The sequence below is a fragment of the Gymnoscopelus microlampas genome, assembly GCF_963454915.1.
Source record: "Gymnoscopelus microlampas genome assembly, chromosome: 13".
Taxonomy (NCBI): Eukaryota; Metazoa; Chordata; class Actinopteri; order Myctophiformes; family Myctophidae; genus Gymnoscopelus; species Gymnoscopelus microlampas.
Genome location: NC_139950.1, coordinates 14,290,273 through 14,309,276, shown reverse-complemented (window position 1 = coordinate 14,309,276; position 19,004 = coordinate 14,290,273). Strand labels below are relative to the sequence as shown.

The 19,004-nt window shown below is 48.4% G+C and overlaps 1 protein-coding gene across 2 annotated transcripts in view; it reads left to right on the top strand.

Annotated features, from left to right (window-relative positions):
* slit1a (slit homolog 1a) overlaps positions 1–19,004 on the top strand; it is a 147,455-nt gene that overhangs the window by 93,433 nt on the left and 35,018 nt on the right. For both annotated transcript variants that reach the window (XM_084076695.1, XM_084076694.1), the window contains exons 9-14: positions 2,645–2,792; positions 9,982–10,053; positions 15,391–15,462; positions 16,038–16,109; positions 16,332–16,475; positions 18,272–18,435. In XM_084076695.1, coding sequence (XP_083932821.1) covers positions 2,645–2,792; positions 9,982–10,053; positions 15,391–15,462; positions 16,038–16,109; positions 16,332–16,475; positions 18,272–18,435 — 672 coding nt within the window. The remainder of the gene's footprint in view (positions 1–2,644; positions 2,793–9,981; positions 10,054–15,390; positions 15,463–16,037; positions 16,110–16,331; positions 16,476–18,271; positions 18,436–19,004) is intronic.

The following is a 19,004-nucleotide window of genomic DNA, read 5'->3' as shown; positions in this document are numbered from 1 at the left end:
CACTGTTTTTCCCTTTTCTCCTCTGTAAATATAGCTATTCGTATGTCTTGATGACATGTATTAATGTGTTAATATTCTATGCTCTGTTGATGAATTGAATATATAGGAGCACAATGGTAACAAGTCCCCAGGACTTTGAGGTCGGGAGAAGAGGAGGTGGATGGGGAAAGAGATAATGGAGAAACCAGCACTGGGAATAGTGTGTGTGTGTGTGTGTGTGTGTGTGTGTGTGTGTGTGTGGGGGGGGGGGGGTTACCGCACATCAAACAGCTTCACCTCAAGTGTACCTGTCAGAGAGCTGTCACCGTGAGAGCCGCTCCAGCTGCGCTCTGCACTCTACCTGATCCCAGGCCTGTCAAACATGTCATGTTAGATCAGAGCTTAGCTCTGCTCTGTCCCACACCTGATCCCCGATCTGTCAAAACCTCCGCCGTCCCCAGATCATCACGGGAACCTCCCTTGGATCAAGCACACGGGAGGGCCGAGCGGTCGTGCGAGCGGCTTGCGTTCGTTCATTTGTTCGTTCGTTTGTTTGTTCGTTTGTTTGTTTGTTCGTTCGTCTGTCCGTCGCGTCCGTACGGCTCGCTGGGATGTCGCTGTGGCGTGTTTACGCCTGCCCTCCTGACTGTTAGTGCCGCGATGCTTCCTCGTGGGTTAGTCGGCTATTAGAACTGGCTTGAAAACAATGAAGTATGGCCCTGTGCTTAAGGGAAAGGAAATGGGGTATTTTCTGCTCTGTGGTTTAGGGTGGAATTACCTTTACTCCTTCACCCAGCTGATGGCTGCTCAGATAGCGCTGACGAGCACACAGTGGGGAGCTGTTAGGGGTTAAGTGTCTTGCTCAGGGGCCGCTTCAACGCGTAGACTGGAAGAGCCATAAGGGTCAAACCGGTGACCTTCTAATTCCCAGACGGCCTCTCTCTCTACCCACACTCAGCTACGGCGGCTATTAGTCAAATGGAGCAAGAGATGGTGCCAGTAATGTTATGGTGTAATAATGTATTAAAACTAATGGTCGGCAGCCATGCCTTCATTATGTGACGTGGAGTTTAGAGCGCTCTGCCTCCTCGCTCGCTCGCTCGCTTTGAGGCTCGCTCACTTGAACCTTTTCACTTTGTACCCCAACCTCTCTCTCTCTCACTCACTCTCACAGGGTCAGTGCATGCTTGGAGACCGATAGGAATGTAATCAAATATTCATGGTTCGAGACTCAGATTAGTAATGCTGTGTAAATGAGGCCATTTAAAAGTCTGTTTTATTCATTTTATCTGGGTTAGCCATACACACATTTTTATACACCACACATGCACACACACGCACACTTGCACGCATGCATGCACGCACACACGCACACACACGCGCGCGCACACACACACACACACATACACACACACACACACACACACACACACACACACACACACACACACACACACACACACACACACACACACACACACACACACACACACACACACCTCCATGCTCCCAGGCATGCTCACACAGATGCCACATCATTGGCAATCCAAACACTGTTCTCCATCAAATCACCATATCTCTGACAGGGGGGCTGGCGGCTTTTTGAACAGGTATCCAGAGACCCCCGTTGTGATGGGGTTTGTACTCTGTATGCAAATGGGGAAAAAAAGTTGAAATGTTGTAGAACAAATGGGGAGGGGGGGGTGGTGCGGGTGAGGATAGGAGAGGAGAGGAGCAGATCTGGAAGAGAGCTGAACACGCAGAATGCCACGAATTCCTCCTAGATTTAGAGAACGCAGAGACGAGGGGGGTGGAGGGGGGCTCACTGAAAGATCAATGGATGTTATTGAGAAGCCTTCAGTCTGCGCTTCATCTCCGTCATCCTTCTTGTTTTTCCTTCTCATCCGACGCGCTCATATGGCGTTCTTTTGATAAGTAACCCAGTTTCCCTTCCCATTGACTGACAAGAGTGCGGCTCTCTTACAATAATAATAATAATAACAGTCAAGAGAGGGATGTTTTGTTCGTTCTGTTTTTCCTTCGATGTTGGAAAAACAAGGCTTGGAAAGTGTGTTCTGTGTTCATTTGCAAGTCGATCTCGATAAAGCTTGAAGGCTGTAGGGAGGGAGGGAGGGATGCACGCCAGCGGAACGGCCTGAGCCCCACATGTGGGCCGGAGCAGCTCCACCACCAACGCCCTAACCCCCCCTATACACTCTTCACCTAACCCCCCCTATACGCTCTTCACCTAACCCCCCCTACGCTCTTCACCTAACCCCCCCTATGCTCTTCACCTACCCCCCCCCCCCCCATACGCTCTTCACCTAACCCCCCCTACGCTCTTCACCTACCCCCCCATACGCTCTTCACCTAAACCCCCCACACTGTTCACCTAACCCTCTAATCCTGCTTAGAGCAAGGATGCTGCTTTTACTGAAATGAACACACACACACACACACACACACACACACACACACACACACACACACACACACACACACACACACATTCTGTCTACAGACTATCGTTCTGTGTATCCACTCAATCTCACCTGCGATTTGATGCAAATATCCTCTCCCTCTCCTCTCCTCTCCTCTCCTCTCCTCTCCCTCTCCCTCTCCCTCTCCCTCTCCCACTCCTCTCCTCTCCTCTCCTCTCCTCCAGGTCACCAGGAGAACTCTGGCATGCAGCCATGCAGCCTGGGTGGAGGTTCGTGTCCAGCCATGTGTACGTGTAGCAACAACATTGTGGACTGCAGAGGGAAGGGGCTCATCGCCATCCCAGCTAACCTGCCAGACAGCATGGCTGAGATGTAAGTCCAACACAAAGAACTATCCACTACATCAAGGGTTCCCAAACTTTTCAGGCCGTGACCCCCCCCAAAATAATCATATTTGAACTGGGGACCCCCCAAAATAATCATATTTGAACTGGGGACCCCCCAAAATAATCATATTTGAACTGGGGACCCCAAACCACCAAAATAATCATATTTGAACTGGGGACCCCCTCCCTGACAAGCACTTGGAATTGTAGAAGATCTTTTTTGTAGTATAGTTTGTTGGTTACTTATTACGTAGTAATGGTCTTATTATTATTATTATCATTATTTTTATTTGTTTTAATTTTAGAGGTTTTAAAAATATCTTAAAAGTCCTTAAATTGTCACTTTAGAAATGTGCAGATTTTCTTTCTTTTTCTTTCTTTTTTTCAAATCGAACCCTAACTGCACATAATAATTTGTGCTGCTGAAATCCTCCTGTCCTAAAGGTTGTGGGATTTGAATAAAACCCACCTGAGTGGACGTGTTTTTTGAGACAGCCTGCCAAAGAGTTAAAAAATATCTCCTCTTGAAAACAGTTCAACTTCTTAAGCCATAGGCAGTCCACTGTGACGAAACTGTGAGTGCGTGTCTAGGTATACTGTACGTAGTGTGTACAGTGTACACATGTGTTTATGTGTTTGTATGCGTGCGTGTATGTGTGCTTCCAGTCAGATTTGGACAGGTTAGATTCCTCGGGACAGTTGCAACTCGAGCCCACCTCCTATGTTGCCCCTGAGCCTCTTGGCAGCAGACCCACAGGAAGATGAAGGATTTCAGAGGAATCGAGGGACCTCCGCAGCTGCAGCGCTCTGCGCTCTGAAGCATGGCACTGCTATGCAATCGGCTCGCACGGGGTGTATTTGCGTGCGCGTTCTGTTGCGTTGCTCACAGTTTTAACCCGGCAGGCTGTTGTGATTTAAGCCGGCATGTTTTATTGCACGTAACATGCCATCGGCATTCCCTTCTGCGCGTGCCGTGCCGTGCACATACTTTACTTTAACATTATGCGCACGACGTATAGGCACCGTGCAGACTTTACTGCGTGGCCTCAGTTTTCAGACCTTGTTGGCTCTTCTTATCGGGACTCAGATACGCCGGGACGCACATGTGAACACTTAGCTAACATCCCTTCCCTCTCGCTATCAGGCCTTCCCAACATCTGTCTGGGCATTAACTCTTCGTGAACCTCAACCCCTATCAGCCAACTGTAATTCCCTGGAATGCAGACTTGGAACAGGAGACTCTTTTTTTTAATATGTATCGATGCTGCACTTTAGCTTTCCCGGACTCTTTTTATGCCCCCCTGGCACTGCAGGCCTGTCAAGTCTGCTGCATAATACAGGAACGGTAAGCAGCCTTTCAACTCCCGCGTTTGAGCGGGCGAAAGAACGGGGAAGATGGCTTGAAAGAGAGAGAGAGAGAGAGACTCACTGCCCTTCCGAGGCAATAGCCCGTGTGTGTGTGTGTGTGTGTGTGCGTGGTGAGGAGGACATTGCATGTTTCTAGGTCTCCCCCTCCCCATGGGGTCTGTTTATAAATACCCAGGCAGCATGGAAGTCACAGATCCCATGTTCCCCAACAACCCTGACCCACTTCCACTGCACTGCCTGTACTCCTTTTTTTTCCTTCTAAATTGGACACACAGACACGACTAGGGTTGGGATCCGGAACCGGAGGAACCGGATCCAACATTGAGGAACCGGAATCGGTTCCGTCACATTTGAAACCGTTTCTGGAACCGGTTTTATCACACTGTCAGAGCTGGTATGTGGACTTCACGTCTGCTATACAATTACAATACCGGTGGTTCTCAAACTTTTTTTATTTGAAGGACCATCATAACTCTGAGAGTGTACAAATGCACGGGTCCATTTGGTTCCATTTGTACACTCCATTTGTACACTCTCAGTTAGAGGAATAGTTAAGGAACCGGAATCGTTTAAAGGACCCCAACCCTAGACACGACATGTTTGCATCTCATCCAGCAACCGCCCACCCGACCCCATCATCATCACCACCACTACTTTCCAAGACACGAGACACTTTCCAAACTCTTAAAAAATACTTACCTCACATCCTGTTTCTTGCATTTCGTTTTTCTTTTTACATATGAATTCGAAAGACGTAATTCAAGACTCAACTCCAGCCCACTCGGTTATTGCCATGTTTTATGTCGTATATGAACCTCTACGGTCTTCCCTGTCCGGCGGTAATGTGCCCTTGGTAGTATCTTCCAGAGGATGTGATGTGATCTATGGGCTCAATAACCGGGCTAGCAGCACTAATGGGCGAACGGGGAGACAGCTGGAAAGATAGCTCGGCCCGGTGCTCATCGGTTTTTATAGGCGAGAGAGAGAGAGAGGGGAGATTCTCTCCTGCACTGCAGATGTCGGTCGGAGTCGAGACATTTCAAAGGACTCTCTGCCCTTCACAACTAATTGGTACTAAACCGTGCCCCCGCTAATAAACTGTATCTTGTTCTGATTCATCTTTTACAAGACCCGGGTGAAACGCTGGCATATATCATCCACATTCCTCCTGTCCTGCCCACCCGAGCCGTACCTTACCAAAGTCTATTCCCACACCAATCTTCCCCTTCGCTCTTTCGCCCCTCCTCTACCACCCCCCCCACCCCCCTACATGTTTCTCCTTCCCTCCCTCCTGGGCGACCCTTTTTCTCTCCTCTCTAGTCCCGGGCTGCTCCAGCGCCGCGGGCAGGTTTAGGGGGAAACAGAACGTCAGCGAAGAGGTGAGGGTGTTGGGGGGGGGGGGGGGTAGGAGGGGTGGCGCGCGGTGACTTTGGGGTGCGCTGGAGGTTTTTTCTTTTTTGATGTGCGCTTGAAGTTCGTTATAAAATCAGCCTCAATTACAGCGAGGCGGTGCTGCCGAGCATCAAGGCCATGCAGCCCTGATGCCCCGTTAATGAGCCGCTCGGAAAACTCGCACGCCATCCATGTGTACAGGCAGACGCACAAGCACACACACACACACACGCACACACTGTGCTCTCATTATGTGTGACTGGGACAGAGAGAGAGAGAGAGAGAGAGCTGCAAGCAGTCTGTCCTAATGAATGCCAGTGATGTGTTTATGGCTGTGTGGGGATGTTGAGCTGGTCTCTGTAAGGACCACATAGTCTAAACAGTTTCACAACAGCAGATTATTACACACCGTTGTTTGTGACTGCTATGGCTGACATCTACCATAGAATGTCTGTCTCTCTCTCTCCCTCTCTCTTTCTCTCTCATCCACCGCTGAGGTCCTGCCATCCATTTATACGTGTGACTCACACACACACACACACACACACACACACACACACACACACACACACACACACACACACACACACACACACACACACACACACACACACACACACACACACACACACCCACACCCTCACACACACACTGGGTGAATACCTAATAGTATAATGGTGTTTCCCCTTAATGAAAAACATGCTCAGAGCCAAATGAAAAGGATGAAGACTGATTGATTGGACTGACACAGACGTAGTAGTCAGCCTTCACGTGCGTGCGCTCGATTGCACACGCACGCACGCACGCACGCGCGCACATACACACACACACACACACACACACACACACACACACACACACACACACACACACACTCGCAAACTGGCAGCTGTGCGGTCTGACCAATTGGATGGGAGTCATTGATTGTCCGTCAGAAGGAGCCACACCAGGAGCGATTGTTTCTTTTTCATTCCTGTTGATTGGACGGTGACAGAGTGAGCCCCTGTTTTGTTGATTGGACGAATTTAGTTCTCGCACGTATCGATCGGAGGGGCGACGGAGCGAGGAGATGGAGCGCCTGTCCCCAACAGCATTGTCACCTCATCGCGCTGGGAACGTTTTATGCCACACGTTGACACACGCTCAACCCCAGTATCAGAACCCATGAAGGATGGCACCCACACACACACACACACACACACACACACACACACGGATTAAAGTTCTCAGTCGCCATGACTGATAGCCAGCATGTCTTCTATGAAAGCATGTTGCTCACCGGAAATAGCAGTTCGACAGGTTCACAACACGCCGCAGCGCGTTTCGGTTATTAGTTATTTTAAGATACTGTAAGAGGAGTCTTTGAAGTGGTCAAGCTGGCTACAGAATACATGTTTAGAAGCATATTCCATAAACATGAATGGTCTAAGAAATGTCATAAAAGCAAAAGGTTAAAGCCTCAATCTGTGATTTCTTCAACTGGTTGGCTGTACAGCATGTGGAACAGAACAGAAGCAACACAGTTTAGAATGATAATACCTAAACATCATCGTTACATTTTCAGTCATGAGATTTTATTTTGCTTCATTCCATGCACCCGCGTGCACGTTCGCACACACGCACACACACACATACAGGCACGCACGCACACACACACGGCAGACTAGTTTGGGCCAGTCTGACAGACAGACTCTTGATGAGAGAAGGGGGTAAAGCCACTTGGCCGAGCGCTCGGCCTCATGGTTGAGGACAGCAGGACCGTCACCACTGTCACACCGCTGTAAATCCACCAACACACACTGGGACAGGCTCTGACAACAACACACAGACGAAAGAACGGGTGGAGAAAGAGAGAGAGAGAGAGAGAGAGAGAGAGAACACAGCTATACCACAGGAATCTGTGGTCTGGAATCACTGCAATCCGAAGAATGTCAATTGGGCTCCCATATCGCGCCATAAATGGAGGCCCCTCCCTATTCGAAAGGGGAAACATTCTTCATTGAAAAATATGGAAACTCAAAACTTGGCCTAAGTGGCTGCGGGTTAATGGCTAACTAAACATTTACCCCCCTATGCGTGAACATTAACATAGCAACGCAGGAGGCCCTGCCTGGCTTGGACACACGTAGTAAATCTCTGAAAACGTCTCGAATCGCTAAATCACGTCGGGGTCGCTCCTATCCCGAAGCGATGACACGCTCGCAAGGAGATTAAGCTAAAATCCATCAGCACCGTTAGCTGCCGACCAAGAATTATGTCTGAATTTTTAGATGTTTTTCATTTTCCCTGTGGCGTTTTAATGGCTGTCACAGTCTTTCCAAGAGCCAAATGCTTATAATCAGACTGCCCTGCTGGCCTGGACAGCACCATTTTATTCAACTCTGACAGGGTGCAACATGGAACCTTATGGGTCTGTAACTCTGCGAGTGTAAAAAGGGACCCTTATACGGTAGGTCTGCAACTCTGAGAGAGTACAAATGGATCCTTATGGATCTGTAACTCCGGGAGTATACATTTGTCTACTCTCAGAGTTAGATGTGACTCTGGGAAATAAGGAACGAATGGATTTTACAGTGCGCCCCCCCTGATCTCTAAGTCCAGAGTTGGTGGCTGTGAAGTGATGTGACGGGGGGGGGGGGGGGGGGGGGCTGTGAAGTGATGTGACGGGGGGGGGGGGGGGGGGGGGGTGCCAGACACAGGCACACAGCTGGGGCCCCCATCGGGGCCCCTGCTAAGCCTTGTTAAGGGCACTTTTAAAAGCTGTGAACTGACCTGCAGATAAACAGCCCTCTGCCAGCTACGTTACACCAAAGGGCTGGAGCTTAGGGCTCAGGACAGGCCTGGGTCCTGAGTAGCAGCCAGGCTCAAGTGCAAATACACGCACGCACGCACGTCGCACGCATGCACGCACGCACGCACACACTCACGCGCGCGCACACACACGCACACCCACACTCACACACTCACACACTCACCACCACCACCGCCGCCACCACCACTAATGGGTTTTAGTGATGTCTGTTTCCCTATGCCATCTGAGACTTATTAGGGTTGGTGACTCCGCGAATTTCCGTTCTGAGCAAGTGTACGTCTGTCTGTCTGTCTGTGTGTGTGTGTGTGTGTGTGTGTGTGTGTGTGTGTGTGTGTGTGTGTGTGTGTGTGTGTGTGTGTGTGTGGGGGTGTGTGTGTGTGTGTGTGTGTGTGTGTGTGTGTGTGTGTGTGTGTGTGTGTGTGTGTGTGTGTGTGTGTGTGTGTGTGTGTGTGTGTGTGTGTGAGTATAAAGGTTTAGTTTTGATCTCTGTATGATGAGAATTTGTCAGATGGACTAAAAGTCTCATTTGATGTCGTTCTGACTGAGCAGCTCTTGTTTTTCAGCGTGTCGTGTCGACATGGTAAAGCCCAGAGTCTGATTTAACTTTAAAAGTATATCAATTGACCCATAAGGGTCTGCATGCCCTTTAAGGGTCTGTGTTTTTATACTTTTAACATGCCTCTGTGTGCTCGCAACCTCAAACAAATGGGGAAACATTCTTTCTTGAAAAACATGACAGTAAAGTAAAAACAAAACATATTATACTAGTAAAAAAATAAACTTTGGTTATTTTACTTGGCATTTGTGTGAAAACATCTGGAAGAAAAATGAAAATAAAGTGTAGAAAGCACCACTGGGATGGATGCCTATATGTTATTATATCAGCCAGTGTTGACTGCTTAAGAGATCATATGAGGACGCAGGTTTGGGGAAAAAAAGTGGTTCTCAAACATGAAAATTTCAAGGACCCCCCTTAACTCTGAGAGTGTACAAATGGATGGTCCATTTGGTTCCGTTTGTATACTGTCAGAGTTACAGACTTGTGAGCGTCAATTTAGGAACCCTGAGAGTCCCTGGATCCCACTTTGAGAACCACTGTTTTAGTAGAAAACCCTACCCTCCACCCCCTCCCCATACCACACACACACACACACACACACACACACACACACACACACACACACACACACACACACACACACACACACACACACACACACACACACACACACACACACACACACAGACAACACAGACGCACACAAAACACAAGGACACAGTCTCTTCGGGGACCAAACTGTTTATTGGTTCTGAGGATGTTATGACTCGTCGTGGAGCAGACGAATTACAGCGGAGAGAAAGAAAGAGTCCCGACCATGACACAGAATCAGCGCAAATCAACAAGGGGGTCGCGGAGGTGACGGTGGGCGATCACTCCAGTTCTGTTGCCATAGAGACCTCTTATTGTTTGGTTAACCGATGCTATCTCTCTCCCTTCTGTCTCTACCGCTTTCCCTCTTGTCTCCAATCCCCCCCACCCACCACCCCCCTCTCTCCCTCTCCCTCTCTCTCTCTCACTCTCTCTCTCTCTCTTTCTTTCTAGACGTCTGGAGCAAAATGGGATTAAGTCTGTTCCTCCTGGAGCCTTCTCTCCCTACAAGAAGCTACGCAGGATGTAAGTATATGGCGAGTATATATACGTTAAACTTTTTGAGGGCGAAATAGCATCGGAGAACCAGTACATTTAAAGTACAATGAGTCTGTGGGCTGAAATAAAACGTGACGGGCCGTCTCCCCGCACTGCCCGAAGAACATGCAATATTTACAGGAACCTAAAGAACATGTTCCTGGTTCTTTGCAGGACGCCATAGACAGCGGGCACTTAAGATGCGACACAAGTATAATAACGGCTCTCATCTTTCATTGCTGCTCGCTGGTATTCCCCTGGCTGGTGTTGCCTGGTGTGTATGTGTGTGTTTGTGTATTTGTGTGTGTGTGTACATGTGTCCATCTGACTGCGTGGGCAAACTGTAAACTGCGGCCGGGTTGATTATGGAGGGGACTTGGGAGAGTGTGCTGGAATGAAGGTCTGAGGCTTCGCTGTCTCTGGGCCCCGCTGGGAGTGAACACTGACAGGCTGCTAGTTTGAGTCTGAGTGATTTTGCACCCATGCAGCCAGCCTTGCTCGCCAGCCAGTCAGCCAGCCAGCCAGCCCACACCCCTGTACCTCCTCCTCCTCCTTCTCCTCCTCCTCCACTACCACCAGTCCTGACCGTTGCACCACCAGGGTGGGAGGGAGGCTGAGGAGAAGGAAACGGGGGTCAGGGAGTTTCTCTGCCCTTCGGTACAAAAAAAGAGTTGGTTTTGTTGGTCGTCGGTTCATACGAAGTGTATAGACTCTGAAGGTTGTACAAAATGGAACCAAGCGGACCCGTTAAGGGTCTTCGGAGTTAAATCAAGGATTTACAATATCGCGTGGTTGACGGATGGTTCGGGATGGCGATGTTTAATGAAAGAGTGCGCATGCTGCTCAGCATCTTCTCGACTTTGTGTCCGGAATGGATGTTTCTGAAGTTAGCCGTGCAGTTTGTACATACAGTATATTCTCAACTATATATGTATTTGTACAGTATAGACATTGAAATCCTGAGTGTTGATTTAAGGGGCAGCCATGGTAGAGAGGGTGTCTGGGAATCGGATGGTTCCACGGTTCGAGACTCGAACAACACACTCTTAACAGCTCACTCCTGTGCGCTCATTAGAGCCATCTGAGCAGCCATCATCAGCTGGGTGAAGTTGTAAAAGCAATTTCCCCTTCCCTTTGGGACCAGAAAATACTTTCTTTCCCTTCCCTTAAAAAAAATGCCCATTCGCAACAATTTTTAGTCTCTGTCGCGTGGAAACCTCATATGTCCAAAACCGTTACTTTTCAGGATTCAAATTCAAAAACAGAAAAAGTATCAGATCTACAAGCTAGAAACGCGTCGCTTCGCGCCGCGTTTCGCGCCGCATTTCGCGCCGCATTTCGAGCTTGTAGATCTGCTACTTTTTATGCTTTTGTGTGACCCTGTAGTATGATCAAGTACAGTAGGGCGTTAATTTACGAAAAAACGCAGAAAGTTAAAATATGGATAATTGGATATAAAAGGTTTCTGCCCGACAACATCACAGCAACGATCTGTACAGTATAACTCACTGGTATACAGTGTATTCACTAGTCTCTGTGACAACTGATAATGACCGCTCCCCTTATAGGTCTGACCGCACCGCACCTGACACAGACAAAACTGTGAAGGTCATGACCTCACAGGGTCCATTTTTACACCCTGTCAGAGTTCAATTAACAGTCAGGGTTTAGACTGCTGTGTGTCCTCTGCTGTCACCGGTGGTGTCTCTGTCTCCGCAGCCTCTCTCTCTGTCTGTCTGTTGTGCAGTGAGCCGAACGCTGCTTTTAGAAACAACAAGAATGTGTGGCTTCATGTCCGACTTGACCCTCCCTTGTTCCTTGTTAGTTCAGCTGGCCGCGCGTCCCCGGTAGCGGCGGGCTACCCTGCCCGCCCTCCCGCCCTCGGACCACTTTCTTTTCTTTTTTTTCTTCTTTTTTTTTTGTTGACAGGGCCAAAGAACATCCATGACGGATACACAGGCGGTCTCTATGTCTCCCGGGATTTGTGGCAGTAATTCGGAAAGAGATCACGTGATACTTTTGATGTCACACTTCGGTTGCCAGTATAGGCTCAGTGCATAACTGTAGTCCCCGGGTTTCCAGAAGGTGGCATGCACCAGTTGGCTCTCAACCTTTTCTGGATGCAGGGCCCACTTGAAAATCTCAAAAGTGTTCACAGCGGTTTATTTTAATGATCAATCAATCGATTGTGTTCCGTAGTACGAGGTGTGTAAGAAAAGTAACAGGACTGTGGCAGCCGCACTCACAACTCACTGCTAATTGAGTAACCACTTATGTCACTGTGTTGCGCAACATCTAGCCACTATTATGCTATAAATATTGTTCTCTTGTCTCACTCTGTGCTTTTGTTCCAGGCTGTTGTGTAATTACACTGCTGTTACCCTCCGTCACACAATTGGAGGTGGCATAAGCTTGGAGCAAAGAATCAATTAGATTCCATGCCTGCGATTCTCACAGGTTGAGAATGGCGGGCAGTACACGTTTCCGGTTCACTTTGCCCTTCGCAGACATCACTGAACTGGAACAGGAAAATGGGATGTTGGACATATTATGCTTCATTTACAGCTGCAAAGATCAGATCTACAAGCTCACAACCCGTCGCAACATGGCGCGTTGTTGTGAGCTTGTAGATCTGCTGTTTTCGGCATGTTGCGACACTATACTATACGCTACTATATAGAAAGGTGAAGGCTACACCGTATCTACAGTTGACCGTATCTATATACTGTGCTGTGCATGCTTGTTTGTGTGAGGGTATGTTTTTGTGAGGGTGTGTGTGTGTGTATGTGTGTGTGTGTGTGTGTGTGTGTGTGTGTGTGTGTGTGTGTGTGTGTGTGTGTGTGTGTGTGTGTGTGTGTGTGTGTGTGTGTGTGTGTGTGTGTGTGTGTGTGTGTGTGTGTGTGTGTGTGTGTGTGTGTGTGTGTACGTGCGCGCGTGTGGGCGTTACAATGCCTGCCCTCCTGATCCCCTGCCCCCCCCCCCCCCCACTGCCCCAGCAAATGCCAAAACGCTTGCATTCTCTCTGTAACCTTGGTCCTGGTTTGGACGACCTACACGTGAACCCATGTCCTCTTACAGAAGATGCTGCTTTGACAGCCTGGAGAAGAACAACAACAATCACACGCACACACACACACACACACGCATACACACACACACACACACACACACACACACACACACACACACACACACACACACACACACACACACACACACACACACACACACACACACACACACACACACACACACACACACACACACACACTCACATGCAGGCTCGCACATGCACGTACACACACACACGTACACACACACACACACACACACACACACACACACACACACACACACACACAGGCACGTACACACACACACGTACACACACACATTAGACACTGTATTTGGCTATACAGAAAGTGCACCAATGCACATTTTTGGCCGCTTCCCTGGTTTTGGGTTCCAGGAAACCTCAGGCCTCTGGCCAGAAGACGAATGGGTCCTTAGTTTAGCCCGTTACCCCCACATGAGAACATATCCTCTCTCCTTCACCACACCACCGTTTTCCTTTTAAAGGTATCCAGTCCGCCGGAGTTCAGTCCGCACGCTCCATTAGCTCCACTCCTCTCTTTCTGTCTGCCTCTCTCTATCTCTCACTCTCTCTCTCGCCCGCCAATCTGCGCATCTCTCTTCCTCTTCTGGCCTCTTCTATCCTCCTCTTCCTCACTCTCGCTCTCCGTCTCTCTATCTGTCGGGCCATCTCGCTCTCTCCTTCTCTACCCCCCCCCCCCCCTCCTCCACCCCCAAAGGCTTGCTTTCTAATTCATTGGCTCGCTCATACAGTACATACGCAGACAGACACGCAACATAATGCACATAGACACATATGAACGTATATGAACATGCACAATAGCACGTTGACGCACAGTCGTGCAGCACTCTGTGGTTTTAGCCTGTGGACACAGAAGGTCTGGGGATCCGATTAATGACGCCAACGCTCAGAGACATCCTGTACCACACTGGACACCAGCCTTCCACCTCATTAATACATAGACATAGATGCACACACACGCATACGCGCACGCACACACACACACAGGTTTGTATTACTATACTTGTGAGGACATCAACATTTGAAGACATTGATTTCATGAATGCCATTCGTTTTTTTTTGCCATTTTTAACCACTAGAAGTTGGGTCTGCTACTCGGCCCTCACACCTATATGTCGCACCGCCGATCGGCCTGATATGCCCATATATGGAGATCTCTGTATCTGTCAGTCATTGTCCCTTTTATGCCCAATGGAGATCTCTGTATCTGTCAGTCATTGTCCCTTTTATGCCCATATATGGAGATATATAATCCCCAAACCTAACATCTAAATGTCTAATCCTAAACCTAACCCCAACCTGAATATTTTCTCATTTTTAATCTAAAAAAAAAAAATCCACCATAAGCGTTTTTTTGTTGTTGTGAGGACCAGGAAAAACGTTGAATTTCTCATAATTCTACTGTACTTGAGGGGACATCTGGTCCTCACAAGTATAGTAATACAAACAAACAAACACACACACACACACACACACACACACACACACACACACACACACACACACACACACACACACACACACACACACACACTCACACACACATCTTCCCAAGATATAAGACAGGGCCGCCCGATAGGCCACAAGTAACACAAGTAAATGTTTTGATTGGCTACCAGTCTTGAGTCCTGCCTTGTTTCAACGGAGGCCCTTAAGGGACATGCCGTGGAGCGTGTGAGAGGGCTGCAACACGTCTTCCATCCACTCACACTACATTATGCCTCCGCCAGCGGCCTCACAGGCTGCCAGGGAGAGCGTCTAGACTTTATGTGTGTGTGTGTGTGTGTGGGGGGGGGTACTCTGTCACCCATGCCATGTTTTCATGTGGCGCTGACACCGAGACCAGAGTGCGTTTAAACCCTTCAACCCTATATACTTTGTTGACCGGGTTCCCCCAAGGGTCTCCTTTTTCCCCCCCTCTACGCTAAATGTCTCGAAAATAGACGATCTACAAGCCCACGATGCGTAGCATCGCGACACATTGTGGGCTCATAGATCGTCTATTTTTGAAAGAATTTAGAAAATTGGTGGAAAAAAATGCTTAAAGTTCAGTGACTGGGTCAGTGTTATTAGCGCATTCATTGGATAACGTACTAATGCTGAATGACGATGAAGTGAGTGTTGACTTGGATTCAAACCTAAAACCTGTTTCTGTAAATGAAGACTCATCTGTTTTCTTTGTTGTTGTTGTTGTTTTTCCATCTACACAGAGACTTGAGCAACAACCAGATCTCAGAGATAGCTCCTGATGCCTTCCTGGGCTTGCGGTCCCTTAACTCTCTGTAAGTGTGTGTAAGACAGACAGACAGACAGACAGACAGACACTTGATTGATTATTGTCACATCACAGGTTTGCCGGTTTACATTTTTTTTGTGCTTGCTCCATCATTTTGTAGTTGAGTTGAGTTGAGAAGAGAGCTAGAGTGAGAGCAGGAGAGAGAAGAAAAAAAAGAAGGTGGAAAAAAAGAACAGAATAGAAACGGATGAAATAATTAAGAATGAAGATACAGTATACATACATGCACGTATGTAGTAGCAGGTATGTACATGATGTTTTAGAAACATTAGCATACAGGTTAGGGTTAGGGTTAGGGGTTAGGGTTAGGGTTAGTTGTAGGGTTAGTTAGGGTTAGGGTTAGGGTTAGGGTTAGGGCTAACCCTAACCCTAACCCGGTTGTACCTAACATGCCGCTATGAGGCGAGGTGAAAAGCAGCAGCAGATACAGTGTTGCAGTTTGAAAAGGTCGACAAGGAAAGGTCAAATAAAAAAAAGACACATATTTCACATATATAGGTGAATCCACCTCAGGAAGAAAAAAAAAGTAAAACTAAGTGTACATGTGTTGTGGTTTCCCAGTGTGCTGTATGGAAACAAGATAACGGAGCTGCCCAAAGGCGTGTTCGACGGCCTCTACGGCCTGCAACTGCTGTAAGTCAAACCCACCACCCACCGAACACCATATAATAATACACCAGCCAGCTGTAACCTTTTGACAAAGAAGAACGTATAGCCAAGCTTGTCGAAGTTTGTAAAAGGAATACATAATGCATGAGTGCATGAAGAGCGCTCTGACAAGCCTCCCTTTCCCTGCTCTCTCTCTCTCTCTCTCTCTCTCTCTCCCCCCCCCCCCCCCCCTCCCTGTGCTCTCAGGTTGCTGAATGCCAATAAGATCCACTGCGTGCGGGCCAACACCTTCCAGGACCTGCAGAACCTCTCTCTGCTCTCGCTGTACGACAACAAGATCCAAACGCTCGCCAAGGGCACCTTCACCTCCCTGCGGGCGATCCAGACCCTGTGAGTATAACACGCACGTACGTGCACGCGCACTTCTGGGTTTTTATTGATTGATTGAATACTTTATTAACGAGGTTGTTAATGGTAGCATCAGTCAAAGGTCATGCTAAAAAGAATAACACAAAAAGCCCCAGGGGGCTTGTTTCCATTGTGGTCCATTGTACTCAATTCATCAGTAATACATACAATACAATACAATACAAAACATATTAGAATAAAACTCAGTAGAATCATAAGGTATATTTACAGAGAAGGGGGAGGGCAGAGGATTCTATGGTATGGCATGAGGCTCTGACACATTCTGAGCTGTCACCGTAAAACATGAGCGGACACATCGGTGGTTGTTTACCCGCACTTCTGTCTAATGTCACAGGAATGGCAACGCGGGGGCCACACAAATCTGTCATCTTCACAAACATAATGCACAGTGCACAGCCGTGCACCAAGTGCTTTCTTTCGTGGGTAGATCTGAAAACAGAAAAGAAAAATGACTCAACCCACCCACCCACCCGCCCAGTCAACGCCCCCGGCTAGGCTTTCTCTCCTGAACCCCATCATCCCGTTGTCTAACATGAATGCCTTTTGTTCGCCATCATCGTGGTAAACACAGCCCGACCACGCGGCTGTATCATTTAACACGTATCAATACAGACCTCACACTGTGGCATCCACCCCAGACCGCAGCAGAGGTAAGGCACACTGCATGGCGAAAACTTTTTTTTTCTCGACCACAGCCTATTGGTATGTCGTTGCTGTCGGGCAGAAACCTCTTATCTCCATATTCTGACTTTTTGTGTTTTTCCGTAAATCAACGCACTATATTTGATCATCTCTACAGCGTCACACAAAAGCATCAAAAGTCGCAGATCTGCAAGCTCAAATGGGGCGCGAAGCGACGCGTTTTGAATTTGAATCCTGATTTTTGGGGGGGATTTTAATCCTGATAAGTAACAGTTTTGAACATATGAGGTTTCCACCCGACAGAGACGATGTGCTAGTATGCTCTTGTGGCGATGGATATGGATACTGCTGCTACCCCCGTTGGTTCATCCCTGACAAAGCATGCACTTGGTTCCACATTTGGATGAAAAGGGTCCATTTGGTTCCCAACAATCAATCATTTAGCTGTGGGATCCCCCCTGGAAAACTCTCGAGGACCCCTGGAGGTCGGACCCCACGTTGAGAACCAAATAAATGGTCATAAAGTACACGGTAAAATCTGCAGTGTTAATTTAACTCTGAGAGCGTGAAACCGGGACCCAGCATCATCACGCCGAGGTGTTGATGTCCACGTGAGGAGCGCCAAAAGGAAAGGACTGCTTACGGTCAGTCACTCTCTCGGATTTCCCCACGTTTTCATAGCGCCGCACAAACTCTGTTTTGAATCAAAGCATGCTTATTTTCGCAGCGTTAGCTGCTCTGAATCCACCACACACACATACACCCCCACCCACCACCCCGAATACGAGGTCGAAAATAGCCTTAGTTACTGAGCTGCCTTTGTCTGTGTCGGCAAATATCACGTGGGAGAGAGAGAGGCCGGCGTCTCCTCTTCCTCCGTGGGAATTCACCCCTCGAACCCCGTTGCGCGATGCTTTTTCTAATGAATTCATAGGAAAGGGTTTGACCCTTTCCAGTGGTTCACCGTTACAGCGTAGCCAACTTCTGGATGACATTTTATATTTACTTGTTTTTCCCCTTGTACTTTTTCCCCTCTTTGTCTCTCTCTCTCTCTCTCTCTCTCTCTCTCTCTCTCTCTCTCTCTCTCTCTCTCTGTCTGTCTGTCTGCTTCCCAGCCACCTGGCACAGAACCCATTTATCTGTGACTGTAATCTCAAGTGGCTGGCAGACTACCTGCGCTCCAACCCCATCGAGACCAGCGGCGCCCGCTGTGCCAGCCCACGCCGGCTGGCCAACAAGCGGATTGGACAGATCAAGAGCAAGAAATTCCGCTGCTCTGGTATGCTTGTGGCTCTGTATACCTCCGTAGCGGTATACCTCGCTGTCTCTCTCTCTCGCTCTCTCCTGTGGTCTTTCTCTACCTTCCCCACAGGCTTTTGGTCTTTTCATCATATACTTGTCACTCTCTGCCCACTCTTATCTTCTCTCTGTCTCTCTCTGTCTCTCTCTGTCTCTCTGTCTCTATGTCTCTCTGTCTCCCTGTGTGTGTGTGTGTCTCTCTCTCTCTCTCTCTCTCTCTCTCTCTCTCTCTCTCTCTCTCTCTCTCTCTCTCTCTCTCTCTCTCTCTCTCTCTCTATCTCCATTGGGATTATGTTTTCTTGTCTGTGCTTCTGTTGTTGTCTCTCCTTACCTCATACTGTATTGAGTGAGTGACTGTTATTGGTTGATTCCTGGTTTGATTCAACCTCCCTGGCTGTTCCGGTGCCCCTCAATCAATATGTCCCCCAGGCAGACTGGAGGTCAAGAGGCCAGAGGTATCTCCCTCTCTCTCTCTCTCTCTCTCTCTCTCTCTCTCTCTCTCTTATCTCTCCATCCCCCCCTCCCTGTTACAGCCTAGTAGTGCATCTG